General features: G+C 42.4%; 1 protein-coding gene across 1 annotated transcript in view; it reads right to left on the bottom strand.

Moving 5' to 3' along the window:
- NIBAN1 (niban apoptosis regulator 1) overlaps window positions 1-10,441 on the bottom strand; it is a 179,964-nt gene extending 169,523 nt beyond the window's left edge. Inside the window, exon 1 of the mRNA XM_033197341.1 lies at window positions 10,107-10,441. Coding sequence (XP_033053232.1) covers window positions 10,107-10,161 — 55 coding nt within the window. The 5' untranslated portion in view covers window positions 10,162-10,441. The remainder of the gene's footprint in view (window positions 1-10,106) is intronic.
- Window positions 10,442-11,318: the final 877 nt, after the last annotated feature.

Raw genomic sequence — 11,318 nt, forward strand, 5'->3', positions numbered from 1 at the left:
TTGCCAGTGATGGCTTAGGAAGGAATGTGTGACCCAATTTTGATCAGTGGGATGTAAGGGAAAGTCTGCTAGTAAGGCATCTGGGAAAGGCTTCCTTGCTCTTATAAGGAGACTCAAAGAATAGACGGATCTCTTTTTAGCCTCTGGGACATTGCTGTGCCTAAGAATTTAATACTATTTGCTGCTGCAGCCACCTTTCAACCATAAGAGAGCTGGGCCACAGACAGTAGAAAGAAATAAGCTGGCTTTTGGTGATATCACTGAACCACTTAATTAATCCTATCTTCATACTTCTTTGTTATGTTCCCATGAGCTCTTCTTGAGGAATCTACTAGATAATGAACTCTAAACACCAGAGAGACATCAACATAAGGACTGATGTGTTAAATAACACTTAATTGTGAAACAAAGAGTGAATGAGAAAAGAGAATAGAATAGAATGACTATATGTTTTAACATAGTAAAATCATAAAATAAAGTTGGAGAAGAATTGGATTAGCGTATACAAAAATTTTGTCTCTGATTTTAAAAACAGTTTGTTCAACAGCTTTCCATAATCATAATTGATGATAGCAGTATTTGTATTATTATTCTGAGACTGTTGTGTGTATTTGGTATGATAAAGCAAATGAGAATTTGAGCATATTTAATTCTATCATTGCCTAGTGTCTTTGAGAACCATGATTCTCAGTGTGAAAAAGGATATGTATAAATATAATATTAAAAAGACACATTTTCCCTAGTTCTGTAAACTAAAAAATGTCCAGAAATAACGGCCAACTCAGTTGTAGCAATGAACATATAGCTAGACTCAGGTTGTAATATTGAAATACTATTTCCCACTAAAAGAAATCAGGGGTTCTTATAGATTTTGCTTACTCCTGGTGTGGGACAGGAAAGAAACAGGATGAACCTAAAACATCTTGACATACTAAATGGCAAGGAAGCTATCAAATACTACGGGGTAATTTCCAAAAGACTCAGGAGCCAACTTGAAGAGTTTTTCATTGGCCAATGATGCGAAATTGGAGCTTCAATAAAATAAGAATTACAATGGGATTCGTGAGTTCATGATTTTTATAGGACAATTGATCATCTTTAAGGGATGACAAGAAACCAGTAAATTATACTGAACACTGGTAAATAAAAGGAAAAGATAACTTTTTTTTCCTACTTTTGAACTATCATACTAGGTAACCAAATGACAGATATGGGAAGTATTGCTCTATAAAATTATCCCAGCTAATAAATGAAAACAAAATGACATATTAGAATATCACCATTTTTCAACCCCCAATAAATTAATGGGTCTCAGCAATAAGCATCAACGGAACAGGAACTAACATCACAAAAACAGAGGCAGCCAGCTATTATGTACCTCCAGATGAAGAATACATACCACCACCTATAGTCTTAACAAAAGGACTGATTCTTTTCTGTGGCAGCATAGTATTCCGAGGTGTATATGCACCACATTTTCTTTATTGATGGGCATTTGTGTTGATTCCATATCTTTGCTGTTGTGAATAGTACTGCAATGAACACATGCGTGCAGTCCTGTGCAGGAACATGGTTGGAGCTGGAGGTCATTATTCTTAGCAAAGTAACACAGGACCAGAAAACCAAGTACCATTTATTCTCACTGATGAGTGAGAGCTAAATGATAAGTACACATGGACACATAGAAGGAAACAATAGACACTGAGCCCTATCAGAGGGTGAAGGGGGTAGGGGGAGGGAGAGGATCATGAAAAATAACTAATGAATACTAGGCTTAATACCTGGGTGATGAAATAATCTGTACAACAAGCCTCCATGGTGCTTTGTTTACCTATGTAACAAACCTGCACACACTGCACATCTTCCCCTGAACTTAAAAGTTTTTAAAAAAGGATTGATTGTGAGACTGATCAAGTCTCACCATCTCTGTCAATTTGTAGAAAATACAGGAGAAATGCATGGAACTGCACCATGAGAAAACTCCAGACTGTGGACAACTCTACATATCAAACAGCTCAAGCCTTTCAACAGATCATCTGCAAGTAAAAGATGCAGGGGAAACGTATAGATTAAAAGAGACATCTTTTTAAGTGACTGAGACTACAATGTTTAAAAATACATAGTTGGGTGATGAAACCATAAGGAAATAGAGAGAGAGACATTATTATAAAAGCTAGGATTAGTGAGGCGGTACTCTGCCTACATAGGTGTTCATGCCTGTGTGTAGTCCTCTCTTGAATCTGGGCTGGCTCTGAGACCAGCTTTAACCAACAAAATGTGGCAGAGTAATGCAGCGCCATTTCAGGCCTAAGCCACAAGAAGTCCTAGAAGCTTCTACATGCTTTTACACTCTAGCAATGTAAGATCCGACCCACCATTTAAACAGTTCAGTATCCTATTGGAGAGGTTATGCAGAAAGGCCACCCGGAGTGCAAGAAAGCCTTGTCAGCTAAGTCCAGCCACCAGCTGATCCACCAGATGCATGCATCCACAGGAATGACCACCAGCAAAAACAAAAAGTAGAACCACCCAGACTGGACCCAGTTCAGCAGAATTGTGAGCAAATAAACACCTATTTTAAGAGCCAGGATTTTTGGGTTAGTTATAAATAGCTAACTGAAAATTGTCATCATTTTTGGAGAAACAAAGAGGTCAACTGGGACAGGGCACACGGAAGGCTCCTTTGACGGCTAGTGAAGTTCTTTCTATGTCTTGACCTGGGTAGTGGCTACTAAGTATTTGCCTTATAATGATTCACTAAGCTATGCATTTGTTTTGTGTGGTTGTCTGGGCCTATGTTTTCTTTTAAAATAAAAATAGTTTTTAAAAAGGAAAAAGAAAAAAAATCCACATGGTTTGGCATAGAGACATTTACCCTTCTTCCAAAATTCCTTGAGACTATGGACCTTTTAAAAGTCACTTTGGGGCTCCTAGTAAAAACTATTAATTTATTTTAATCCCATAGACTCATTCTATACAATATCAAGCATAGAAAACCAAACTTCCTTAGGTCCTAAAACCTGCGATTTGCACAAGTGAATTAATTGCTTTCATATCTCTAAAGCATTTATTCTCTTCTCTAAGTGAGAAAAAACATACAGTACCAAAGGCAGGGGGCACTTTTTAAAAGCTGGCATGCATTTTCACATTGGCAGCAACTTGCTAGTCTGTTTTTAAAATGAATTTTCCAGTTTCAAAGGAGAAAATCTGTACTGCATTTAGGGTTCTGTTAAATCTCTTTCTCTCTCTCTCTTTTCCTCCCTCTCTCTCTCTCTCTCTCCTTTTGTGTGTGTGTGTGTGTGTGTGTACATATGTGTGTTAGTTTTGAACTGTTGGTAAAGTGCCTTAAACAGACTATAGCAGATGAATTGTGCTTTTATTCTCCTGTCTTCCTTTCCATTATGCTTTTATCTTCACTTCTGACTTCATTTCCCATTTCACAGTGCAAATTGTTATACGTACCTTATTTCTTAGAGTAGTTACCCAGCCATACTAACAAAAAAATTACAATTTCTGATTAAGAGATTAAAATTCACTACCATGATTCACACTGCATATTTTGTAAAACGTTCACAGTACATTTATTTTAATGAAATTAGAAACTACCTTTACAAATTGGGCTCCTGCTATTGCACTTTCTACCTGTGAACCCAGTTTAGACCTTCCCAGAGATTACAACAGAGTAAAACTACAATCAGCTCAGTAGTTCACAGTAAAAGATAATGAAAATTACTATTGTTATCCTAGTAGTTACTATTACTAGAGCACCTTTGATGACGTGGCCCTCTTACAGCCGACGTCCATAGCAAAAAGAAATTTTTCATCAAGACAAGGGCTTGAAATCATCATCTAACTCTATGGGGTTCAAGGCTTGTATTAAAAGCCACAAGAGGGAAAGTCACTCTTTGTTCCACAAGTACAGGAGAAAATGTTAATCTGTCTCAGTCTACTGTCTTTCTGTCTTTGTGGTTGACTCTATGAAACTCACAACTCACAAAATCCTTTATGGTTTTGCAACATGAGATTTGGTTTCCTAAAGAGCTTCCCATTTCTAAGGTATTGGTTTCAATTCACAAAGACCAAAGGAAATAGAAAGTAATTATTGATACTAGCAATTCCTAATTTGCAGTAGTTTTCCTTATTTGAAACTCCTGCTGGCTTCCTTGGTAGTCTGGCATGCCTGAAGGCAATTTTTTCACTTAAAATATAAAGTGATCAATATGCATTCGTGCGTTATTCATAGTGGGCCCACTTTCTCCTGTTTCCTCCATCCCCACTACTCTGGAGGAGCTGCAATTTCTCACGTCTTACAAAAGCCTATTCATGTCTACAAATTAAGAGCTGAGACAAATACTATAATCTTTACCCACTTTCTACTTTCTTTGGATTACTTTTTCTTAAAGGGGACCCAATAAGGCAGCATTTAGTGTACTGGTTAGGATGGTTTAGGCCACAAGTAAAAAGAAGATAATTGTATTAGTTAGAATAAAGTTTGTCTGTGCATAACAATAACACCACAATAACACTGGCTTAAAGAGATGGAATTTTCTTTCTTTCTTGTTAAGGTCCAGAGGTAAACGATCCAGGGCTGGTATGGAGGTTCTTCTCTATGAAACCATGGGAACTTAGCCTCCTTTTGTCCAGTTACTCTGTCCTACATGTGCTCCTTCTTGAAAGGACACCTCATGGTCCATGATGGCTGCCCCAGCCATGGTTATAATCCAGCCAGCAGTGTGGAGACTAGGATGAAGATGGTCATACCCTTCCCCTTTAATGTCACTTTCTAGAACAGCACTTCTGTCTACACCCCATCGGCCATAACTCAGCTACATAACCCATTTAGTTGTGAAGGAGTTTGGGAAATATCTTTATTATGGGAGTTCATGTGGACAGCTAAAATTTGGGGATTCTATCATTAAACATAACACAGGAGAATGCTATTGGGGATAACCAGCAATCTTCACTATTCCAATTCAAAGGGGATTTAGTGGCTGTCATAATATGAAGTATGCAGGGTTAGTATATGGTGGCTATCAGCAAAGTTTGTTTCAGGGCTCTAGCTTCTTTTCTCTAAGACACCTCAGCTTTGCAGTGCTCCAAGTATTGGCTTTGTCTTTAAGCTAGCTCCCCTCCTGCTCATCGAGATAAAAACAGCAGTTGCAGGCATCACATTCAGATGCAACAAAGTCAAAAGAAGGAGAGGAAGTGCCCTTCACTTTGCCTCCTTTTTAAAAGGGAAGAAAACTCACCTAGAAGCAGCTGGCAAACTTCCCCTCAAGCATCACTGACCAGTTGGCAACATAATCCCATGCCTACTATAATCACTGGCAAGGAGACCACACCACCATGACAGGTACAGCCACCTTTCAGGGGCCTTAAATGGGGCTAGCGTCTCTGAAACAGAGGGCAACATCGGAAGTTGCTCTTTTTTTTTTTTTTTAGAGAGACAAGGTCTTGTCATGTTGCCCAGGTTGGTCTCAAACTTCTAGGTTCGGGCCATTCTTCTGCCTCAGCCTCCCAAAGTGCTGGGATTTCAGGCATAAGCCACCAAACCTGGCCAGGAGTTTTAATACCTGAACAAAACTGGAGTTCTGTTAGAAAAAGGAATGGGGGCTGGGCACAGAGGCTCATACCTGTAATCCCAGCACTTTGGGAGGCCAAGGCAGGTGGCTCACTTGAGCTCAGGAGTTTGAGATTAGCCTGGGAAACATGGCAAAACCCCGTCTCTACAAAAAAACACAAAAATACTACCTGGGCATGGTGGCACATGCCTGTACTCCCAGCTACTTAGGACAGTGAGGTGGGAGGATCGCTCGAGCCCACGGAGGTCGAGGTTGCAGTGAGCCATCATTGTCCCACTGCACTGTAGTCTGGGTGACAGAGTGAGACCCTGTCCAAAAAAAAAAAATTAAATTAAAAAATGGAGGAATGGGAAAAGGATGTTGGGTTGACATACAACAGTGTCTACCATAATGCGTCTCTTAACTTTCTCATCACAGTATGTTGCCATTACTAGCCAACTTGGGCTCTAAGATTACACTACCAAAAACATTCAGGTTAAGTCAGACCAGTTCTTATGCCCATCTCCCAGCAACAAATTATAACCAAAGAAGCAAATGCGTAGACTAGTACGACACATCTACACTAAGTAGATGGCAGATATGTACAGCTCTCCCCATCCTCCACCTTGCCCATGAAGACTTCATTCTAGACACATCACTTTAAACTTTATATCGAGCCACCTAAGTTAACCCTTGTATAAATAAGAGAAAACTCCTTTGAGTAAAATATGTGCTATTTTAAAGCTGAAACTCATTTCTTGCTTTATCAGATCATTGAGGAGCATTCGGAGGAAGCCACTGGGCCCTTTATATATTGTGTAACTGACTATGCAATAATAAATCCAGTGGGGGAGAAACCGTTTTTCTAACTGGTATTTGCTGCTGGCAGGCCTGCAAGTGCCCACCAGGATCTCTGTATCCCATAGCTCTCAGCTGAAGCACTGACTGTCCAGTACTTTTCTGACCCTCTACAGGACTTCTTATATGGGAGAGCTTTCAGGTTTGTTTTCTTTTTGATTCATTAAAAATTCAAGGGTAATTTTTAGAAGGAAATAAAATTATTGCTTAAACAGGAAAACACGTTGTGGGGTTTTGGTTTTTTTTTTTGGTTTTGGTTTGGTTTGGGTAAATTTTTAAAACTATAGTTTAATTTCGGGCATACCAAAAGCTTTAAAGAAAAAGAGGCCAGGCACGGTGACTTATGCCTGTAATCCCAGCACTTTGGGAGGCCAAGGTGGGAAGACTGCTTGAGCCCAGGAGTTTGAGACCAGCCTGGGCAACATGGCAAAAACCCCATCTCTACAAAAAAATACAACAATTAGCTGCGCATGGTGGCACACACTTGTAGTTCCAGCTACTCAGGAGGCTGAGATGGGAGGATCACCTGAGCCAGGGGAGGTCAAGGCTCACAGTGATTGCACCACTGCACTTCAGCCTGGGTAACAGAGTGAGACCCTGTCTCAGAAAACTAAAAAAAGAAAAGAAAAGAAAACGGCGTAAAGAGAGAAGAGCACCCAAATTGACCACTGATGCCTGGAATCTATGAGCTTTCTTCCTCATTTTAAAAAAAAAGATAGGCTGGGCACGGCGGTTCACGCCTATAATCCCAGCACTCTGGGAGGCCGAGGTGGGCGGATCATGAGGTCAGGAGATCGAGACCATCCTGACCCACATGGTGAAACCCTATCTCTATTAAAAACACAAAAATTAACTGGGCATGGTGGTGCGTTCCTGTAATCCCAGCTACTCAGGAGGCTGAGGCAGAAGAATCGTTTGAACCAGGGAGTCGGAGTTTGCAGTGATCCGAGATCGTGCCACTGCACTCCAGCCTGGCAACAGAGCGAGCCTCCATCTCAAAAAAAAAAAAAAAGATCATTTTAGGTCAGTGCTAAAAGCATCACGTAAGACGAACATAAGACACGGCTCATGTGATCACAAGTTGGTCTCGGTATTATTTATTAATAGAAACATCTTATCAAGGGACATTACTGAAACGCCTCTAGAAACAATCCTAAAAATTTATTCTGTTGTAAGAAACATGAGCATTGTCGTAATTTCCAAAACTAACGTCTTTAGAAATGAAGTCACTCCTTAGCATAGCTGATACATCTTTACCTGGAGATTAACTAAATCCTAAGAAACAATGTATTTTCAAAACATCCATATGACATGGGTGTTTTGAGGCACACAAGGAATGGCAGCTATTAAATGATTTGTCTTAAAGTAAGGCTGATTCAGCATCAGCAGCATACAGCTGCTTATAATGCATACAAAACAAAGTTAACAAAAGTCACTCAAAATATATTGACTAGCTACTTTCCTTATAATGCATACAAAACAAAGTTAACAAAAGTCACTCAAAATATATTGACTAGCTACTTTCCTTGTTAGCAAAGTTTATCAAGCTTAAAAGAAAGTTATTGTCTCAGCTTCAGGAGCTTTCAAATCTGTATTTCCCTGATGGCTACTTTATGAGAAACAGGTCATAAAAGTATATTTAAACTTTACTGTCATACTTTCAATCGTTTTGCTTACAATTGAATCAAAGCTTGAGAATATCTATAGGCTAAAATATGGGCAAAGAGGTAAAGATAAGGCTATGATTTTACTCAGGAACCTGGGCTTCAAAACCATCAGGAAATCACAGCCCCGTGACCCTCATTTGCTCACGCACTAACAATGTACAACACCATGCATTTTTCCAAGGTTCTTTTCTCTTTTGGCAAGACTAGCATTCTCACATGAAGTGATGAGTCTTTTTCTCTGGAAGTATTCTAACTTTAACTCTTCTCTTCCCTCTCCCACTACACATACCTTGCAAGTGCCCTCCTGAATATAGAATGAAGAGAGAAAGCTGAACAAGACTGGGGGACGTAATGACTGTCACACCATATGCTATAGGTTTACTCATTCAAACACATGCATTACAAGTTCTTCACTTGCCCTAACTCCCTCATACTTTTGTATGTGTAATAATTTAACAGCTTTCAGAATAAAGAAGGTAATAAATTTTCTTATTATCTGAGTACAATGTTTGCATCAATAGCAACAAATGGCATGGCCAGGAAGTCTTTAAGCAAGTTAATCCTTCACATTTCTTGACTTCAAATGATTAGTGTACACATGGCCATGCTTCCAGGTTAGGTGCTCCTAAGCTTTCCAGTGAAATAAAGTCTTATATAAATGCCTTAAACACAACTTCGCTAACATCCAAATGCAAGCCCTTTCTCACTAAGTTCTGCTAGATTGCCCTTTCAGTCCCTATGCACTGGTAACACAAGCATGTAACCACACTTTTAAGACTAAAGCAGGCTTCATTTATTTCTTTTAAGCTTAGTTCAGCTCTTTTACTAATATAAATAAATCATCCATCTTTTCCCCTTTTAACAAACAAAAGCAAAGAGATACTTGACAAAGTGTTATCCCCATTGTTGATCTTTTACCTCCAAAAGCACCAGAGCAGGAATCTGTAAAATCAACTCCATTGCTCTTCAAGTGCCCTGATTTGATATCCTTTTTAAGTGGTCTTAAATGTTGTGGTGACTGAAAATAAATATGGAATAAGAACACCAAATAAATGATTTCCTCTTAGGAAAGGATTCAAGGGCCAAACAGACCTAGAGTTTAATACCTAGTCTGGAAGATATTTCTGAAGCCGAGGGTGGGGGATCGGGCGGCGGGGCAGGGGAAGGACAGTAAATTGGTAAGATAACCAAATGTTAGGTAGCGGTTGAAGGCAAGGTTGGGGTAGGGGGTGAGAAGAGGGGAGGCCAAATATACCCAGGAAATAAAGGAGATAACAGTCAGGACTTCCTGCAGTTTCAGTTAGGTTTGGGATTTGTTTTGTTTTGTTTTGCTTCTGCCTCACGCTCTCTATTGAGTCCCCACATCTCTGAGGGTCTCCCTAAATGAGTTTCTCCCCATCTATAACTTTCGCGACAGTTACAAAGCACGCCAGTGTTCCTCTTTTGCTTCCCCCCTCTCCGGGGCGGGAAGGGAACAGCATGATATTGTCCTTTCTGCCGCTGATGAAATCATCCTGCAAGTGCTACGATGAAGTGCGAGCGAAGCTGTGGCAGACGCCGCGCTTTCCAAAGCCAGACCAACATTACTAAGAGGGAAATTCTGCTTTAGCGGCCGGGAACCCCCAGGGGTATCTCTAGAAACGCGGGATATCCCCGCTGCTCTCTTGGCGGCCAGTTCAGAAACCGCTCAGAACTCAGTCCAGTGCAGGTACCGGAGGGCGAAGTGCGCCGGGCGGGGGCGGCACTGACCCCGAGGCGGCAGGAGCGGCGGAGGCGCCGGCGTCCCCACCCGCATCCTGCACCTGCCTCTCTCCCAAGCCCTCCGGGTCTCAGGTCCACACCTGCGCCGAAGCGCGCCGGCTGGGGCAGGAAACCCGGCTCGCGCGGGCGGGCTGCGGTCGGGGATCCCCGCGCGCTGCAGGGAGAGGGCCCCGGGCGCGCCCCGTGGGGCCCCGACAGCAGCAGCCAGCCTGCTGCAGGGGTCAGGGGGCTCCCCAGGCCCCCGGGCGGGCGGGCGTACCTCGGATATAAGCGCACTTGCCCTCGTCCAGCTGGCTGGAGGCTGAGCCGCCCATGGCCGCGAGCCGCCGCTGCTGAGCTCGGCAACTGCCCGGCCCGCGCCCGGGGGACTGGCCGCTCTGATCCGCGCCCGCTGCTTGCTCCTGGAGTTGAGCCGATGGCGAACCCGGCTTTGAAATTAAGAGCAAACTTCCTTCGAGAGGCGAGAGGCAAGAGGCGTCGCCTTCTGGGGCGCCTCCTCCAGGTCCGCGCCTTCTGAGGATCCGTGGGCCGGCCTGGGGGCTGTCTTCCCGCCCTCGCCTAGCTGGTGAGCTCCGACGGGCTGCCCAACCGAGGAGGACGGCCAGCTCCTCCTCCTCGCCCACGGTCGCTTCTTGTTTTCATCCTTTTGGGGCATCCAAGAAACACCTTGGAGGAAGTGGGCCATTTCTCAAGTGACTAAATCTCTGTGAGCTGAAACTTTCCCAGCTCACGTCTTTCAAGGTGGAGCTCAAGATCCCGTTGCTTTGTAAGTGTGCCTGTCCAAGAAGAAACAGTTCTTCCCAAGCATTACCTGGAAGCCTGTTAGAAATACAAAATCTCAGCGCTTTCGTCCACCATCCCTCTACACAAACACACACACACACACACTTAGAATCTCTGGGAGTGGGGCCCAGCAATCTGTGTTTTCACAGACCCTCCAGGGAATTCTGATGCCCGCTGAAGTTTGAGAACTAGAGGTAAACTATACCTTTCTGCAGGCAAGAACTTGAACCAAGGAGGGAGTGGGGAAATTAGGAAAAAAGGAAAGAGAGAAAAAAATGGAAAGACAGGGAAAAACTATGGCTTGGCCCTACAGTACTCCCAACCCTGAAACTTCCTAAGACTTGATGAACGTCTGTCCTTACCCCTTTACTTTCCATTCCTCTCCTTAACTGGAAATCAATCATTAGAAAAGATATTTGTTCTTTTCCCACAACCACTATTTAGCTTGGCAACCTCTCGGAACAAGACCCACTGGGCAGAGGGGTCACCGCTGATTTCATCCTATTCTTAGTAGTCAGTTATTTTGCGACTCCTATTGACTTAACCTCAAGGTCAAATGGTCTGTATACACTAGAACCAGGACTGAGGAGGACTTTGAAGGCTTTCCCACACACCCCCGCCTTCCCTATTAGTTAACTTGCAATTTAACACAACTATTTCATCATACTCACACCCAATCTCTCACACT

The sequence above is a fragment of the Trachypithecus francoisi genome, unplaced genomic scaffold (assembly GCF_009764315.1).
Source record: "Trachypithecus francoisi isolate TF-2019V2 unplaced genomic scaffold, Tfra_2.0 Lachesis_group5, whole genome shotgun sequence".
In the NCBI taxonomy this organism is placed as follows: Eukaryota; Metazoa; Chordata; class Mammalia; order Primates; family Cercopithecidae; genus Trachypithecus; species Trachypithecus francoisi.